Source organism: Carcharhinus amblyrhynchos, chromosome 14 (genome assembly GCF_965287045.1).
Source record: "Carcharhinus amblyrhynchos chromosome 14, sCarAmb.v2.hapA, whole genome shotgun sequence".
NCBI lineage: Eukaryota > Metazoa > Chordata > Chondrichthyes > Carcharhiniformes > Carcharhinidae > Carcharhinus > Carcharhinus amblyrhynchos.
In genome coordinates this window covers 2067651-2087863 of record NC_137337.1, presented here as the reverse complement: position 1 = coordinate 2087863, position 20213 = coordinate 2067651, and the positions used below count along the sequence as shown (strand labels likewise).

General features: G+C 44.8%; 1 protein-coding gene across 6 annotated transcripts in view; it reads right to left on the bottom strand.

Moving 5' to 3' along the window:
- LOC145352383 (nesprin-2-like) overlaps positions 1-20213 on the bottom strand; it is a 243402-nt gene that overhangs the window by 207654 nt on the left and 15535 nt on the right. For all 6 annotated transcript variants that reach the window (XM_080202157.1, XM_080202160.1, XM_080202159.1 and 3 more), the window contains 2 exons: positions 4110-4171; positions 54-149 (listed from right to left, as the gene is read on the bottom strand). In XM_080202157.1, coding sequence (XP_080058283.1) covers positions 54-149; positions 4110-4171 — 158 coding nt within the window. The remainder of the gene's footprint in view (positions 1-53; positions 150-4109; positions 4172-20213) is intronic.

Sequence of the window (20213 nt, the reverse complement as noted above, 5' to 3'; positions counted from 1 at the left end):
TTCTCATTCTTGTTTTTTAGTTGCAGCAGGATATCACTCAGTTTCTTTCTCACCATCTGCTGTCCTGAGAGAACTTCCAGTAAATCCAAGATCCTATGTCCATCCCGAAGATCCTGGAACAAGTCTTGGACAACAGATGGAGTCTTGTGCTATCAGGATACAAAAACAGGAATGTTACTCTGATTCACAAATTGAGGTTAACCTGTTCCCTTCCACATGTCACTTGGGATTCAATGTGTAGATCTCTTGTCTCTGAATCAGATGGTTTGTGGGATTAAATACCACTCTGAAGCATGTAATCTAAACTGATATTTTTAGAGTCACAGAGTCATACAGCAGAGAAACAGGCCCTTTGGCCCACCATGTCTAAGCTGACCACCAAATACCAATTTGTGCTAATCCATTTACCAACATTTCCTCCTTTGTCTACTTGGCAATTTAATTATTTGTCCAGATGCTTCTTAAATGTTGTGAAAGTAGCTGCCACCGTCACCTTCTCAGGCAGCAAGTTCCACATTCCCACCACCCTCTGGGTGAAAACATCTTTCCACAGATCCCCTTTAAACCACTTACTCCTCACCTTGAACCTATGCCCTCTGGTCTTAGACATCTTTGCCATGGGGAAAAGATTCTTACAATCTACCCTGTATATGCCTCTCATAATTTTGTCCATCTCTATCAGATCCCCCCTCAGCCTCCTCTGCTCCAGGGAAAACAAACCCATCCTATCCAGTCTCTCCTCATAGCTGAAACTTTCCATCCAATGCAGCATCCTGGTGAATGTCCTCTGCACCCTTTCCAGTGCAATCACACCCTTCTGATAGTGTGGCGACCAGAACTGCACACACTATTCCATCTGTGGCCTAACCAATGTTTTATAAAGTTATACCAAGACCTCCCTGCTCCTATATTCTATACCCTGGCTAATGAAGGCAAGCATTCCGTCTGTATTTTTCACCCCATCTACCTGTGCTGCCACCTTCAAATAGGAGGCAAATAGGAGGCAGAGAGTGGGGGTCAATGGGTGCTATTCGGATTGGCGGATGGTGACTTGTGGAGTGCCCCAGGGTTCGGTGCTGGGGCCTCAGCTATTTACCATTTATATAGATGATCTGGAGGAGGGAACAGAGTGTAGGGTGTCGAAATTTGCTGATGACACCAAAATTGGTGGAAAGGCAAATTGTGCGGAGGGTGGGGAGAGTCTACAGAAGGATCTAGATAGGCTGGGCAAATGGGCCAGGAAATGGCAAATGGAATTTAATGTTGGCAAGTGCGAGGTGGTCCACTTTGGTAGGAATAATGGTAGGAAGGATTATTACTTACGTGGAGAAAAACTGCAGCAGGCGACGGTGCAGAGGGACCTCGGGGTCCTTGTGCATGAGTCGCAAAAACCCAGCTTGCAGGTGCAGCAGGTGGTCAGGAAGGCGAATGGGATGCTGGCCTTCATCGCGAGGGGGATTGAATATAAAAGTAGGGAGGTCTTGCTGCGGCTGTATAGGGCATTGGTGAGGCCGCAGCTGGAGTACTGTATGCAGTTTTGGGCGCCGTACTTACGCAAGGATATTTTGGCCTTGGAGGGAGTGCAGAGGAGGTTTACTAGGCTGATGCCGGAGTTGAGGGGGTTGAGCTATGAGGAGAGGCTGAATAAATTAGGCTTGTACTCATTAGAGTTTAGAAGAATGAGGGGAGATCTCATTGAGACGTATAAGATGATGAATGGGATGGATAGGATAGAGGCGGAGAGACTCTTCCCACTCAGAAAGGATAGTAGGACTAGGGGGCACAGCCTCAAGATAAAGGGGGGGCAGTTTAGAACAGAGTTGAGGAGGAACCTCTTCACTCAAAGGGTGGTGAATCTCTGGAATTCTCTGCCCGTTGAAGTGGTGGAGGCTATCTCGCTAAATATATTTAAGACACGGGTGGATAGGCTTTTGGTAGGCAAGGGGATTAAGGGTTATGGGGAGAAAGCGGGAAAGTGGAACTGAGCCACTTCAGATCAGCCATGATCTTATTGAATGGCGGGGCAGGCTCGAAGGGCTAGATGGCCTACTCCTGCTCCTATTTCTTATGTTCTTATGTAAAGGTAGGGGAGTCTAAAACTAGAGGGCATAGGTCTAAGGTGAGAGGAGAGAAACAGAAGTGTCCAGAGGGGCAATTTTTTCACACAGAGGATGGTGAGTGTCTGGAACAAGCTGCCAGAAGTAGTAGTAGAGGCGGGTACGATTTTGTCTTTTAAAAAGCATTTAGATAGTTACAAGGGTACGATGGGTATAGAGGGATATGGGCCAAATGTGGGCAATTGGGATTAGTTAAGGGTTTAAAAAAAAGGATGGCATGGACAAGTTGGGCTGAAGGGCCTGTTTCCATGCTGTAAACCTCTATGACTCTTATCCCTGCTGCCCTTCTTGAATAAAGCTACTGTGTTCGCTATCCTCCAGTCATCCAGCACCACCTGTGGCCAGTGGAATTTAAATAGCTCCATCAGGGCTCTTGCAATCTCCTCCCTTGCCTTCCAAAGCAGCCTGGGATACATCTCATTCAGGCCCTGGGTATTTGTACACCTTTATGCCCACTAAAACATTTAATATTTCTTCCTTTTCCATAATGACTTTGAAACAAAGTCATGGTCACTATCCCCAACATGTTCGCCCACTGACATTTTGACCACTTGCCCAGCTTCATCCCTGGCATTAGGCCTAGCACTGCCCATCCCTGGCAGAACTACTTACGTACTGGCACAAAAAGCTCTCCTGGATACATCTTAAAAATTCCATCCAATCTTTTCCAGTTAATACTAACGAAGTTGAAATTCCTTACTACTATAACCCTTTTCCTCTCACACCTCTCTGTGATTGCCTACATATCTGCTTCTCTGTCTCCCTCTGACTGTTGGGAGGACTGTATAATCCCAGCAAAGTGATCGCCCCTTTTTGATTTCTAAGCTCCCCCCATATGGTCTCATTTGAAGAGCCTTCCAAGACATCCTCCCTCATTATTGGAGTGATAGTCCCTTTTGGCAATAATGCAATGCCTCCTCCTCTCTTGCATCCCTCCCCATTACGCCTGCAATTCTATACCATACATATTCTATATCATTCTGGTGAGATATTAAACAGTTCTGATGAATGTAAAAGGTTGCACTATTTGGAAGAAAAGCAGAGCAGTTCTCCCTGGCATCAAAAGAGAAAATGCTGGAAAATTTCAGCAAGTCTGGCAGCATTTGTAAAGAGAGAAAAGAGCTGATGTTTCAGGTCCAGACAACCCTCTGTCAAAGCTTTGACAAACCTTTTCCAGTATTTTCCAGTATTTTCTCTTTTGGTTTCAGGTTCCAGCATCCGCAGTAATTTGCATTTCTCTATGGTATCTGAGGCCAGTATTAATCAGTCCACCAATGGCACTGAGGTGAATGACTTGGACGTTGTTGCATTACTGTTTGTGAGATCACAGAATCACAGAATTGTTACAATGCAAAAAGGGGCCATTTGTCCCTTGTGTCTGCAGCAGCTCTCCGAATGAGCAATTCACCCAGTGCCATTCCTCCGGCATCTCCCTGTAACCCTCCATATTCTTCCTTTTCAGATAGCAGTCTCATTCCTTGTTGAATGCTTCAATGGAATCTGCTTCCATCACACTCAGGAAGTGCATTCCAAACCCTAACCACTTGCTGTGTGAAAAAAATTGCCTCATTTCACTTTAACTAATGACTTTAAATCTGTACCTCTTGCTCTTGATCCTTTAATGAGTGGGAACAGTTTCTCCTGTTCACCCAGAACTGTATGCATTTCTCTAGCTGAGACCGAATTGTGTCTTTAACAGGTTCAACATAACCTCCTTATCTTGTATGTAGACCCCTATTAATAAAATCCAGGATACTGTATGCTTTATTGACTGCTCTCTCAAACTGTCCTGCCATCTTCAATGATTTATGTACATTCCACCTAAGTCCCTCTGCTTCTGCACTAGATCTTACTGTTTGCAAACCTGCTACCATGATTCCTATATTGCAATGGAGATTACACATTGGCTATAAATTGCTTTGGAACATCCCGAGGTTGTGAAAGATGCTACAGATACGTGCTAAACACAGGCTGCAATCTTTTCTTTCTTACCTTTGCCAGCTGTGCATTAACCCAGTTTGTGAAAGTCCGATTCTGAACCTGTTCATATTCAGCTGCAATATAAAACATATGCAGAGTTATGAAAACAGAACTGATTCTTACACCACAATGAGCTCTTTGCAAGAACAACAAGTGACTGACCCTGTCTGAGTTTGGAGACACACATACACATACACACACACATATACACACACACATACACACACACTTCTACACACACACACTCTCACGCACACATTTATTCACACATTCACTCAGTCAACACACCTGCACTCACATGCAACCCACCAATGGTGTTCTCAAGGTGATAACTGTAGGTTATTTATAGAGATTGATATTTTAATCTCTTTTCTGACCTGATTCTTGAACAGAATTCAGCCTCGATGATTATGTCAAAAGGTGCACAAAGACTCATTACAAATGATCCAACGTCAGTGCAGCATTGCCGCCAGTCTACAAAGAGCTTAAAATTATGATTCAGCGAGTTCAATGAGGGATCTGAATTGCTACAATTCAGAATTGTAATTACAAATTTGTCAGGTTTCTCCTAACTGCCTACAGGAACAGCCATGAGCGCGCACACACGCACACGCACACGCACACACACACATTCAGACACACACACATTCAGACACAAACAGGATCTCCTCACTGTAAGGTTATGGTGAGACAGAGACAGACTTACCCTGGTCATACTGGAAGAAGTTAGTCACCAGATTCCCATATTTATCACTCACAGACTTATCCCCATCAGCCATTCCATTCAACACTTCATTCAAGATGCTTAGAAATAGTTACTAGTGCTCAAGCGATGTCATTCACTAAATGTCCAACAGTATCTCCTCAAAAAATAAATTCCAACATAAAGCCTGGAAATACAGATTCCCATATTCCAGTCCTCATTCTCAGAGCAGAGTCAGCCTCTGCCAAATGACCGTTACTCGTGGGGCTTGGTCTGCCCAGTATTGTCACAGATAGTGACCACACAGACCAGAAATAGTACATAAAGTGTGATTACCAGTGTGAGAGATGGCACTTCAGACAGGAAGTAATGTTTATTTTCTGCACAATAATACAAAGCTATAGATCACATCAAACCATAATTATTCTTCAGTTTTTCTGTGTTAGTTGGCCTGCTGCTATTTTTTAAATCCACAGGGAACAAAGAAATTGTTAAGCAACCAAAGACCAAGGTCCATCCAATTCATGTTCTATCATCCTGATAATTCCACAATTCATCAATAACTGAGTTATTGACTAATCACAATGATCAATCTCTAACAGACTCAGGCACTGCTTCTTCACAGCGCCAGGGACCCCGGTTCAATTCCCACCTTGGGTCACTTCTGTATGGAGTTTCCTCGTTCTCCCCACATCTGGATGCTCCAGTTTCCTCCCACACTCCAAAGATGTGCAGGTTAGATTGATTAGCTACAGGTAAATGTGTGGGCTTATGGGGATAGCATGGGGAGAGGGCTTGAGTCAGGTACTCTATCAGAGAGTCAGTACAGGCTTGATGGGCTGAATGGATTTTGTGAGAAAAACTCACAGAGCTGGAGAGCTTCAAAGTTACTTGTTTGTCCTGTGTCTCTCAATAGTTCTTTCATGATGGGCAGAGGGGTTTCCTTCTCTGCTGTATGATTCTGTGTCAATTTCCTTATACAGGTCCGATTCCATGTGTGTGTTGTTTGCCAGCAGACAAGTGGCAGCAAGATCAGAAGCTAAATGTCATAGTTAGCCTCAGGACTACTGGGTTGGTGAAAGGGAGATCAGCCAAGACTGCTGCTGCTTGGGATATTCAACCATTCGTGCTGGGCCAGTGGTGGGCAACGTAGGCTAGTGAGTGGCTGCATGAGTGGACCTCCTTCATCCCAGTGGGCCACAAGATTGAAATCGGGCTTGTTCACCAACCGTGACATTCTGAATAAGATTAAACACATTTAATACACAGAATAGTTATAGAAAAAGCTTATTCATTTATAGTAAGAAGTCTCACAACGCTAGGTTAAAGTCCGACAACTTTACTTGGTAGCATGAGCTTTCAGAGCACTCCTCCTTCATCAAGTGAGTGATCATTTATAGATTAATAAAACTATCATCAATTTCAAATAATGAAACCTAAAGAAATATTTATATTTTGTACAATGTTGTGAAATCAGCATGCATCTCACTTCATTTGCCTTTGCTTTAAGTATGTATCACTTCAGTCACATTGGTAGGAAAACACTATGGTTGGAGATCTGTGGAATGTAGCAACTCTGTGCATGGAGAATGATCAACAAGAAGTCTGATGGGCTCCACCCAAAACCCAGATGGGCCACATGGAGGCCCACCATTGTGCTGAAAATTGTACAAGATAATAACCCAACTCTGAAACTTACTGCAGTATTTCCTTTCTGATATTCAGGGGATAATCAGAAAAGGTGAGCAGTTAAAGCCATTCATGGATACCATTCTCGTCTCAGTTTTAGGCTGATTTCCAAAACAAGTGAGCAAATATCTGCAGGTAACCTTCTTAGCAGCAACATTAGGCACAGGAACAGCCATTTGCTCCCTCAAGCCTGCTCTATCATTCAGTGAGGCTGATCTATACTTCATCTCCATTTACCCACCTTAGCTCCATTGCTATGGGTATCTTTCAACAAAAGTAGAGATCATTGTCTTGACTCTCAGTCTCAACAGTCTTTTGGCAGACAGAGTTCCACATTTCCATTGTGAGGAAAACTGAACCCTGATTTAATTCCTGATTGGCCTGTTTAGATTTAAGATGATGTCCCGTGTATTAATACCAGTTAATACACTGGTATTAACACCACAGCAGAATAAGAGCTTGGACGAATTGCAAGTACTTTTTAAGACCAATTTTTTAGGCTAAAGGTAATGAGGTTAACTTTAACACAGGTAATATATTTTAGGGGTTGGCATGTGTTCTTGATTGTCGCAATGGAATAAAATAAAACCAGCAATATTAGAACAATTTGCATTAATTGTTTAGCATTTAATTATTCTATAACATTACAAACATTGTAAAAGTATATACCATAACAACAACACATTGCAATCCTTCAAAACCACTCAACCAGGAGTGCAGAGGAGGTTTACTAGGCTGATACCGGAGTTGAGGGGATTGAGCTATGAGGAGAGGCTGAATAAACTAGGCTTGTACTCGTTAGAGTTTAGAAGAATGAGGGGAGATCTCATTGAGACGTATAAGATGATGAATGGGATGGATAGGATAGAGGTGGAGAGACTCTTCCCGCTCAAAAAAGACAGTAGGACTAGGGGGCACAGCCTCAAGATAAAGGGGAGGCGGTTTAGAACGGAGTTGAGGAGGAACTTCTTCACTCAAAGGGTGGTGAATCTCTGGAATTCTCTGCCCGTTGAAGTGGTGGAGGCTGCCTCGCTAAATATTTTTAAGAAGCGGGTTGATGGGTTCTTGATAACAGAGGGGATTAAGGGTTATGGGGAGAGGGCGGGAAAGTGGAACTGAGCCACAACAGATCAGCCATGATCTTATTGAATGGCGGGGCAGGCTCGAAGGGCTAGATGGCCTACTCCTGCTCCTATTTCTTATGTTCTTATGTTCTTATTATGTTCTTATCTCCCTGGTTCCATAACAGCGTATGAATCTTTCTTATCATCATAATCAGTAACACCGGTAGCTTTGTTATAACTTCCACAGGTAACTGTGCCTGGTACTGTTGGGTATATTCAATGTTCCACATGATTTTGTGCCAATATTGGATCAAGTTAATTTCACGTGTCTGTGACCCATTGAGACAATGTTGTTTATGAGGCCAATTGCATTATTTCCACTTTCTGTAAACGCTTTCTCATCTTCCAACATTTCAATTGTTCAATCCTTGGACACTGTCTTTGAAAGGTTTGTTTACACACACATCAACACATAAAATCACTGGGAATGACTGCTATATTAGTGTTGATTGATCTCATATCAACACTACATTATCAACATGCTGAGATTTGAACCTATCCCAGGCACTTTTATTTGCCCAGTCCACCTGGTCTCAAATCCCACACTTGTTTGATTCAATTCTTGCAATCACCTTCATCCATCCAGCCTCTCTGGTGAACATGGATGGCAATGCCTTGTTGAAATTTCTCCTTTGGGAAGAGTTTTGCATTTGAATACCAGCATCAGTGTGAATCTTCTGCCAACCTCCAGCCACTGTGAACCCATTACCTTGTTACTGTTTTCTGACATGCTGAATTTCATTGGTATTTCATCCACATTTCCAATGTAGGTCAATCAATACACATTCTTCTCTTAATGTCACAGGACAAAGCAAGGGGAATGTGGTAACTTTGTGGCAGTTATTTTTATCATGCAGGTGGCAGATGCAGTGAAAGTTTTTGTTTTCTGACAGAGTTATAACTCTCGCCTCTTTTTGTGAATCTTGTGCACTAGCCTTGATTTCTGAAATAACATCTTTGTTTCTCTATGAGTTGAAAAGTTGGATTGCTCTGGGGTAATAACATGACCTTTTTTTTGCAAAAATATACTTTATTCATATAAAATCCAAAGGCCACTTTACAAAACATTTCAAATTGTTTAACAGTAAAGTGCAATGATGGTCACATTTTCTCCAGAGATCCAGATGTGCTCTGAGGTGCTTCTGTTCAACAATGAGAACATTACAAACATTTCAATATTTCCATTAGAGTATAATTCTTTTCGGATGATATATGTGAGTCATTGTGCAGTCTGCAGTGCTTCAGTGCAGTTACATAGTGCTAGGGATAAAGCACACAGTCCAAGGTAATATGACCATTTCCTGATGCTCATTAAACTAAGTGATTGGCTGGGAGATTACTGCTAGAATTAGTGGACGAAAAACCTATATGTTCCCGTGAGTACTCTTAAATTAATGAACCGCAGCATTAGCAGCAGTAATTAAAGTCCCATCTTTTGCAACTTTTTCTTTCTTAGTTAATCTGCACTAAAACCCTTGTACACACAATCACCCACTGTGGCCCCAAATCTTCACCTATACACAATTTCAGCAAACACTGAGTTCTTTTAACAAGCTAGTTCTTTCTGCACATATGTGCGTGTGTGTGTGTGTGTGTGTGTGTGACACTGACACAGGATAAAGGAAGATGAATGCCGAAATTTTACTCCCCCCCCCCCAATGGACAATGTCGCACCCACCTGATTCCAGGGCAGGCATGCCAGTAAAATTCCAGCCATAGGCTTGCTGTGACTGTGTACACGTTTATATAGAGATGTTTTTATAAAGGAGAACCAGTTAGTTAAAAAGGCATGTTTCTGCCACTTGTTCAAATCTATCTCCTTGGTTGTTCTCAGCTCTTGCTCGAATAACCAATAAATGTCCCTGCTGTTGTGGCAGATTCTCGCCCTCATCCAGACAGCCAGATAGAGGGAGTGAGAGAGAGAGAGGAGTGAAGGAGAGGGAGAGGGGGACAGAGCAGCAGGAACTTCTTCAAACCTCTTGATTGTCATTTGCACATCAACAATCAGCAACAGAACAACAAATAGCGAGCCGGGGGTGGGGGTGAGGAGGGGCAGGATTGGTGGGGGAGGGGGAGTAGTGAGGGGCATGAGGTGGAGAAGACAACACTGATTAAAGAGAGAGTGAGGCTTCATGGAGATTGCTGAATGATCGGGGACCCTGCAAGGGGGTTAAATACCGGGATGACAGGTACCGGGTGAGCTGCCTCCAGACTGGTCCTGGGGAGAGGCTCGCTTTCTGATTCCTCTGCTTTTAACAGTGGAATGATAGGAATCGCCTCCAGGCTTTTTGCTTTCAGGCTTCTGCCATGAAAAAGCAAACAAGAAAATAAATAAGGAGGATCAGGAGAAGGGAAGTGGATGGCAGAGTGAGTAGTGTGTAGCAGCAAAAGGATCAGCTGGTATCTTTTCTAAGATAGACAGATCTAATTCACTCTCATTACAAAATATCTTCACCATTTGCAAGAACTTGTGGGAATGTAACTTCTGCAAATGGTGAAACTTTACTGTAACAATCACAATGTAGATTAATCCCTGGTGTGGACTTGCATGAGTAGAAATGGTGATCTCTTGCTAACAATCTGGGCTGTATCAGTTTTAAAATAAGCAGCCTGTCAGATCTAGTTGGAGCATGTCAATCTGTTGGCAAGCTCTTCAGATCATGCTGTAAATATGTTTAAGACCATAATGAATACGTTGGAACAATCTTATTAAGTCTGGGATTGCCCATTTGCTCTAGGCTCTATACCTGTGAGCCTGCACAGGGTGATTACAGGCCTTTCATTTCCTTCAAACACCCAGAGTTATCCATGCCACACACTCAGGTTCCCAATGCTCCTGGGTTGTCTTGAAGTCTCCAGGAATTAAAGATTCATCCCCTTCTCTGTGTGAAGCCAGACACAGGACAGAGGGGCAATCAACATATATTCCTTTTCATTTCCTTTGAACACTCATTTTTAATTCACTTATAGCACAGAAACAGGCCATTCGGCCCAAAGGTCTATGCCAGTGTTTATCCACTCGACCGTCCTCCCACCCTCTTTCATCTCACCCTATCTACGTTATTTCTATTCCTTTTTCCCTCGTGTTTATCCAGCTTCCTCTTAAATGTATCAATACTGTCCACCTTAACCATCCTGTGTGGCTCCACATTCTCACCACTCTCTGGGTAAAGAGGTTTCTCTTGAATTCCCCATTAGGTTTAATAGTCTTATTTCATCAGCCTGTTTCTGGTTTCATGTTTCACAAGTAGAAATATCTCAGAATCTTGGAACAATTACAGCATAGAGACAGGCCATTCAGCCCATTGTATCCATGCTGATTCTCTGCAAGAGATATTCAGCAAGTCCTACTCCCCCACTTTTTCTCCACAGCTGGACAATTTAGTGCATTCCTGATTTGAACAATTGTTACATCAAATGGTCTGTCCTCATGTCTCCAATCACCTTAAATCTTTGATTCTGGATCTTTCCACCAATGCGGATAGTTTGTCTCTAACAAGTTTGTGCAGACCCCTCATGATCACTGGGTCACTGTCAGACTCCCCACAGACAGGAACCCAAGCCAGGAATCAAACCCGGATCCCTGGTGCTGTGAGGCAGTAGTGCTAACCACAATGCCACCCTATGTCCCTATTCATAAACCAGGATCCCATATGTCTTTAGGACAGTAGTTAGCACTGCTGATCACAGCGCCAGGGATTCAGATTCAATTCCAGCCTCGGGTGATTGCAGGTTTCTTTCAGATGCTCAGGTTTCCTCCCACAGTCCAAAGATGTGCCAATTAGGCGGATTGGCCGTGCTAAAAGAGTGGAGTTATGGGGATCGGATTTCCATCCTTATTTCCCTTAGGATTCTTGGATAAAATCTGCCCTTTGTAATGTCTTTGGGTGAAACCATATGTAAACACTGTGCAATTTGATCTCCATACTTAAGAAAGGACGTACTTGAATTGGAGACAGTATTGCAAAGCTTCACTAGATTGGTCCCTGGGATGAGGGGGTGTCCAATGAGAAGGGACTGAGTAAATTGGGTCTATGGAGGGGATGCACAGTCTCAGGATAAGGGGCCAATCATTTAGGGCTGAGACAGGGAGAACTTTCTTAACTCGAGGTTTGTGAATCTTTGGAATTCTCTATCCCAGAGGGTTGTGGATGCTCCATTGTTGAATATATTTAAGACTGGAATAACAGATTATAATCTCATAATAAACTCATAATCAACCATGATCATATTGAATATGGAGAAGGCTCAATGGGCAATGTGGTCCACTCCTGCTCCCATGTCTTATTCTGTCTGAAACTTCTATAATATTCTGTTACATCCCAGTTAGATTTATAAAAGGACACGAAGATCTCAGAATGCAACTCTGATTCAAAAGACCATAATTTTTTTTGAATAAAATGTGGAGGAACAGAGTTGCAGGACTGCAACAGAGTTGCAGGACTGCAAATTAGTTTAAAAGAAAAAAACATTTATTAAGCATGAAACAATTGGATTTTGATACAATACTTTGCTACTCCACCCTATTTTAGCAGTTGCACACAGATTCTAAGATTAACACAGATTACAAAGTATATCTTTAGCTATAATGATCTTTAAAGTTAAAGTTTATTTATTAGTCACAAGTAAGGCTTACATTAACACTGCAACAAAGTTGCAGTGAAATTCTCCTAGTCACCACACTGACGCCTGATTGGGTCAATACACCTAACCAACATGTCTTTCAGACTGTGGGAGGAAACCGGAGCACCCGGAAGAAACCTACACAGAGACGGGGAGAATGTGCAAACTCCACACTGACCCAAGCCGGGAATCAAACCTGGGTCCCTGGCGCTGTAAGGCAGCAGAGCTAACCATTGTGCCACTGTGCCACGTCATAACACAAATTAACACACAGTAACACAAAGTCTCTTTAAACATACAGGCTTGCTGTGGTCAAATACACTCTCCACTTTGAACCCAAATTAGTGTCTGTCGGTTTCTCCTCAGAATCCCCCAGATGATTGTTATACTGTGAGCCACCTTGTCTGTCTGAACTCCGACTTCCAAACAAGCAACTTCAAATTCCACTTTTAAAAGTCACAATTTCAAATCTCCTTTTAAACTATGCTTTCTCTCACTGCTTCTATCCAGGCTTCATTTTCACTTTATGCCTCTTCCTTCTGGTTTCCTTTGTCTTAAAAGCTTTTACACAAAATCTGAATTCCAGCCACTAATTTCCACAATTATTTCAAATAATGTCTCCAAAACTGAGAGGGGGATTTAGTGGTGGAGGATGAGGAAATGGCTGAGGCCTTGAATAACTTTTTTGCTTCGGTCTTCACGGAGGAGGACGCGAATAGTTTGCTGGGTGTTAACAATGGAAAGATGATAGGAGTGGAGGGCCTGAATGAGATCATTGTTACTAGAGAGGCAGTGCTCGACAGACTAGAGGGATTGATGGTGGACAAGTCCCCAGGACCGGATGGAATGCATCCTAGGGTTCTAAAGGAAATAGCAGAGGTGATAGTGGATGCCTTAGTGATTATTTTCCAAACCTCGCTGGATTCCGGGGAAGTGCCAGAAGATTGGAAAACGGCTAATGTTACGCCGCTGTTTAAAAAGGGTAGCAGGCAAAAGGCAGGGAATTATAGGCCAGTTAGTTTAACGTCTGTTATAGGAAAAATGCTTGAATCCATCATCAAAGAGGAAATAGCAAGGCATCTTGAGAAGAATTGTTTAATAGAGCAGACGCAGCACGGATTCGTTAAGGGGAAGTCGTGTCTGACGAATTTATTGGAATTCTATGAGGATGTGTCTAGTGCGGTGGATACAGGGGAACCGGTGGATGTGGTGTTTCTCGATTTTCACAAGGCGTTTGATAAGGTGCCGCACAAAAGGTTGTTACTGAAGGTTAGGGGGCATGGAGTTGGGGGTAAGGTGTTAGCGTGGATAGGGGATTGGCTGTCAAATAGGAGGCAGAGAGTGGGTGTCAATGGGTGCTATTCGGATTGGCGGTTGGTGACTAGTGGAGTGCCCCAGGGGTCGGTGCTGGGGCCTCAGCTATTTACCATTTATATAGATGATCTGGAGGAGGGAGCCGAGTGTATGGTGTCGAAATTTGCTGATGACACAAAGATAAGTGGAACAGCAAATTGTGCGGAGGGTGTGGAAAGTCTGCAGAGGGATCTAGATAGGCTGAGCGAGTGGGCGAGGACCTGGCAGATGGAATACAATGTTGGCAAGTGTGAGGTTATCCACTTTGGTAGGAATAATAGTAGGAAGGACTACTACTTACAGGGCGAAAAGCTGCAGCATGCTACGGTGCAGAGGGACCTCGGGGTCCTTGTGCATGAGTCGCAAAAACCCAGCCTACAGGTGCAGCAGGTGGTCAGGAAGGCAAATGGGGTGCTGGCCTTCATAGCGAGGGGGATTGAATATAAAAGTAGGGAGGTCTTGCTGCAACTGTACAGGGCACTGGTGAGGCCGCAGCTGGAGTACTGTGTGCAGTTTTGGTCGCCGCACTTGCGCAAGGATATTTTGGCCTTGGAGGGAGTGCAGAGGAGGTACACTAGGCTGATACCGGAGTTGAGGGGGTTGAGCTATGAGGAGAGGCTGAATAGACTGGGCTTGTACTCGTTAGAGTTTAGAAGGATGAGGGGGGATCTTATTGAGACATATAAGATGATGAAAGGGATGGATAGGGTAGAGGTGGAGAGGTTCTTCCTGCTCAGAAAGGACAGCAGGACTAGAGGGCACAGCCTCAAGATAAGGGGGGGGGTGCAGTTTAGAACAGAGTTGAGGAGGAACTTCTTCACTCAAAGGGTGGTGAATCACTGGAATTCTCTGCCCGTCGAAGTGGTGGAGGCTACCTCGCTAAATATATTTAAGACACGGGTAGATAGGTTTTTGGTAGGCAAGGGGATTAAGGGTTATGGGGAGAAAGCGGGAAAGTGGAACTGAGCCACTTCAGATCAGCCATGATCTTATTGAATGGCAGGGCAGGCTCGAAGGGCTAGATGGCCTACTCCTGCTCCTATTTCTTATGTTCTTATTTCTAACAAACATTAACACTATTGTAGATATCAGAGAATTTAGCATGGTCAATGCACCTAACCAGCACTGGAGGAAACCGGAGCACCCGGAGGAAACTCACGCAAATACCGTGCCACCCACCCACAGATGTTGTCAGGCTTGTTGGGATTTTCCAACATTTTCTGTTTTTGATTTATTGCCCAAAATTGCTTGATCAAGGTACAGGATTGTGTCTGGAGACAAATGTACCTCACTGGAGGCAACATCTTCAGGAGGAGGGACAGGGAGAGATTAGAGAGTGAAAGACACTGGGTCTGCTCCTACCCACTGCACATCTGTCCATAATTCACCTTCACAAGGCATTCATCAACAAGTACAACTAGCAAGGCTGGCTCCATCAATCTACTGGAATGTGTGACTGTGCTACACTCTGGCAGTGAGGTAACTCTTGCCTTAGAGAAATCAGTCAGCAGGAAATGAGAATATGAATGCCGTGAACATATATTAATGGGAAAGGCTTTGATCCACTGGGATTTCATAAAATGGGAGTAAGTGGAATACAGATTAATTAAAATATCCCATTATCAGTGTCGCCGGTGCTTGTTCTGTTAATGTAACATAGTTCCAAACAACTCATGTTATTTTACCTTCAATGACATAAAGGACTGAGAATTTATTTTAAACTTCAGTACCCTCTGGTAAATATTTAACTTCTTATCGATTATTCTGGCCAACTAATAGCCACTGGAGGTGAATCAATACACATTCCAAACTTTAACTCTTCACCACCGCTCTCCCACCACAGGCAGTGATTATACTTGTATGCCCATGCTGAGTATGTGGAAGAGAAAGAGTTTTCTCAAGTACTTCTGGGACAATTTTCTGAATTAGCACTACATGTAACATTCACACCACACAAGTATCAGGTAATGACCATCTCCAACAAGTGTGTATCCAAACATCTCCCCTTGACATAGAACATAGAACACTACAGCACAAACAGGCCCTTCGGCCCACGAGTTGCGCCGATCACATCAATACCTACCAATCCATAGACCTATCTATAACCCCCAATCCCATTAAATCCCATATACTCATCCAGAAGTCTTTTAAAAGACCCCAGCGAGTTTGCCTCCACCACCACTGACGGCAGCCGATTCCATTCACTCACCACCCTCTGAGTGAAAAACTTACCCCTAACATCACTTCTGTACTTGCCTCCCCGCACCTTAAGTCTGTGTCCTCTCGTGGCGACCATTTCAACCCGGGGAAATAGCCTCTGAGAATCCACCCTATCTATTCCTCTCAACATTTTATAAACCTCTATCAGGTCGCCTCTCAACTTTCGTCTCTCCCGGGAGAAGAGTCTCAGCTCCCTCAACCTATCTTCATAAGGCATGCCTCCCAATCCAGGCAACATCCTTGTAAATCTCCTCTGTACCCTTTCAATAGCTTCTATGTCCTTCCTACAGTGAGGCGACCAAAACTGCGCACAGTACTCCAAGTGAGGCCTGACAAGGGTCTTATAAAGTTGCAGCATTACCTCCCGACTCCTAAACTCAATCCCTCGATTAATGAAAGCCAGTACACCATACGCCTTCTTGACCACATCCTCCACCTGCGAGGCCGATTTAAGAGTCCTGTGGACCCGGACCCCAAGATCCTTCTGCTCTTCAACACTGCTAAGACTCCTGCCCTTGATAGTGTACTCGTTCATCCCATTGGTCCTGCCAAAATGGACCACTACATATTTATCCACGTTGAAGTCCATCTGCCACTTCTCCGCCAGTCCTGCATCCTATTTATGTACTGCTGCAACTTCTGACATCCTTCCAGACCATCCACAACCCCACCGACCTTCGTGTCATCGGCAAACTTACTAACCCATCCCTCCACTTCCTCATCCAGGTCATTTATGAAAATGACAAACAGCAAGGGTCCTAGAACAGATCCCTGGGGCACTCCACTGGTGACTGACCTCCATGCAGAAAAAGACCCATCCACAACCACTCTCTGCCTTCTGCAGGCAAGCCAGTTCTGGATCCACAAGGCCAAAGCCCCTTGGTTCCCATGCCCTCTCACCTTCTCAAGAAGTCTTGCATGGGGGACCTTATCAAACGCCTTGCTGAAGTCCATGTACACCACGTCCACTGCTCTTCCTTCGTCAATGTGTTCAGTCACATTTTCGAAGAACTCAACTAGGCTCGTAAGGCACGGCCTGCCCTTGACAAAACCATGCTGACTATTTCTGATAATAAGAACATAAGAACATAAGAAATAGGAGCAGGAGTAGGCCAACTAGCCCTTCGAGCCTGCCCCGCCATTCAATAAGATCATGGCTGATCTGTCGTGGCTCAGTTCCACATTCCCGCCCTCTCCCCATAACCCTTAATCCCCTGTCTCATCAAAAACCCATCAACCCGCGTCTTAAAAATATTTAGCGAGGCAGCCTCCACCACTTCAACGGGCAGAGAATTCCAGAGATTCACCACCCTTTGAGTGAAGAAGTTCCTCCTCAACTCTGTTCTAAACCGCCCCCCCTCTATCTTGAGGCTATGCCCCCTAGTCCTACTGTCCTTTCTGAGCAGGAAGAGTCTCTCCACCTCTATCCTATCCATCCCATTCATCATCTTATACGTCTCAATGAGATCTCCCCTCATTCTTCTAAACTCTAACGAGTACAAGCGTAATCTATTCAGCCTCTCCTCATAGCTCAACCCCCTCAACTCCGGCATCAGCCTAGTAAACCTCCTCTGCACTCCCTCCAAGGCCAAAATATCTTTGCGCAGGTGCGGCGCCCAAAACTGCACACAGTACTCCAGCTGCGGCCTCACCAATGCCCTATACAGCCGCAGCAAGACCTCCCTACTTTTATATTCAATCCCCCTCGCGATGAAGGCCAGCATCCCATTAGCCTTCCTGACCACCTGCTGCACCTGCAAGCTGGGTTTTTGCGACTCATGCACAAGGACCCCGAGGTCCCTCTGCACTGTCGCCTGCTGCAGTTTTTCTCCACGTAAGTAATAATCCTTCCTACCATTATTCCTACCAAAGTGGACCACCTCGCACTTGCCAACATTAAATTCCATTTGCCATTTCCTGGCCCATTTGCCCAGCCTATCTAGATCCTTCTGTAGACTCTCCCCACCCTCCGCACAATTTGCCTTTCCACCAATTTTGGTGTCATCAGCAAATTTCGACACCCTACACTCGGTTCCCTCCTCCAGGTCATCTATATAAATGGTAAATAGCTGAGGCCCCAGCACCGACCCCTGGGGCACTCCACTAGTCACCATCCGCCAATCCGAATAGCACCCATTGACCCCCACTCTCTGCCTCCTATTTGACAGTAAAAAGTCTGACAACACCAGGTTTTAGTCCAACCTATTTATTTGATAATATACTTTATATATTTGAGTATATTATCAAATAAATAGGTTGGACTAAAACCTGGTGTTGTCAGACTTTTTACTGTGTTTACGCCAGTCCAACGCCGGCATACCCACATCCTATTTGACAACCAGTCCTCTATCCACGCTAACACCCTACCCCCAACTCCATGCCCCCTGACCTTCTGCAATAACCTCTTGTGAGGTACCTTGTCAAACGCCTTCTGAAAATCCAGAAAGACCACATCCACCGGCTCTCCTCTATCCACCGCCCTAGACACATCCTCATAGAACTCCAGTAAATTTGTCAGACACGACTTCCCTTTAACGAAACCGTGCTGCGTCTGCTCTATCAAGCAGTTCCCCTCAAGATGCCTTGCTATTTCCTCCTTGATGACGGATTCTAACATTTTACCTACAACAGACGTTAAACTAACAGGCCTATAATTCCCCGCCTTTTGCCTGGCACCCTTCTTAAACAACGGCGTAACATTAGCCGTTTTCCAATCTTCCGGCACTTCCCCGGAATCCAGCGACGTCTGGAAAATAACCACCAAGGCATCCACTATCACCTCCGCCATTTCTTTCAGGACCCTCGGATGCATTCCATCCGGTCCTGGCGACTTGTCCACAATCAGCCCCTCCAGTCTGTCGAGCACCATCTCTCTAGTAACAGTAATGTCATCGAGACCCCCCAGTCCTACCACCTTTCCATCTCTAACATCCGGCAAATTATTCACGTCCTCCTCCGTGAAGACCGAAACAAAAAAGTTATTCAAGACTTCCGCCATATCCCCATCCCCTACCACTAAGTCCCCCTTCTCATCCTCTAAGGGACCAACGTTCACCCTAGCCAGCCTCTTCCTTTTTATATATTTATAAAAACTCTTGCTATCCTTTTTTATATTAAGCGCTAGCCCAGCTTCATAGTTTCTCCTACCCTTCTTTATCAACTTCTTTGTCAATCTTTGTTGACATTTAAACCTCTCCCAATCCTCTTCTCGCCCACTACTCTTAGCTACTCTAAACGCCTCCGCTTTTAATTTAACACTTTCCTTCACCTCCTCCTTCGTTATCCACGGCTTATTACCTCTCCTCCTACGGTCCTTTTTGACCGTTGGAATAAATTTCTGCTGAGCACCAAGAAAGATCTCCTTAAAGATCCTCCACTGCTCCTCAGCAGACCTACCTTCCAACGCGCTCCCCCAGTCCACATTCGCCAATTCTTCTCTCATCCTACCATACTCCCCTCTGTCCAAACAAAGGACGCGTGTCCGGAAACCCACTTTGTCCTCCTCCATCTGCACCAGAAACTCCACCATACAATGATCACGCTCCCCAAGAGGATCCTTCACCACAAGTTCCCTAATTCTACCCGCCTCATTACATAGCACCAGATCCAAGATAGCTCGCTCCCTCGTCGGCTCCAACACATACTGTTCGAGGAAACTATCCCGGCAGCATTCCAAGAACTCCTCCTCGAACCCACTGCGTCCAACACGGGTCGACCAATCAATATGCAGATTGAAATCCCCCATAACTACGGCCGTCCCATTCCTGCACGCCGCACTTACTTGCGCGTTAACAGCCTGCCCCACCTCCAGATCATTATTGGGGGGCCTATAGACGACACCCACCAGCGTCTTCCTCCCTTTGCTGTTCCTAATCTCCACCCACAACGATTCCACCTTCTGCTCCTTGGCTCCAATATCATCCCTCGCTACCACCCTGATGCTATCCTTAATCAGCAGAGCTACGCCCCCCCCTTTTCCCTCCTGCCTATCCTTCCTAAACACTTGATACCCCTGGACATTCAGCTCCCAGTCCCTGTCACCTTGCAGCCACGTCCCTGTAATGGCCACCAGATCATATCCATTTGTGTCGATCTGTGCCACCAACTCATCCACTTTATTCCTAATGCTTCACGCATTCAGATAAAGCACCTTCATCCCAGCCTTCACCTGGACCTTATTTGCTGGAACGCCACCAACCATACTCACGCCCCTTACTCCCTCTATTATTGGGACATCCTCGGCCTCTATCCTTACCTGTACCATCTCCTTAACTTTAGATTCTGATTATGCCAAACCTCTCCAAACGCTCATTAATCTTGTCCCTCAGAAGCCTCTCCATCAGCTTACCAACCACTGAGGTCAGACTCACCGGTCGGTAATTTCCCGGGCTATCTCTGTTCCCT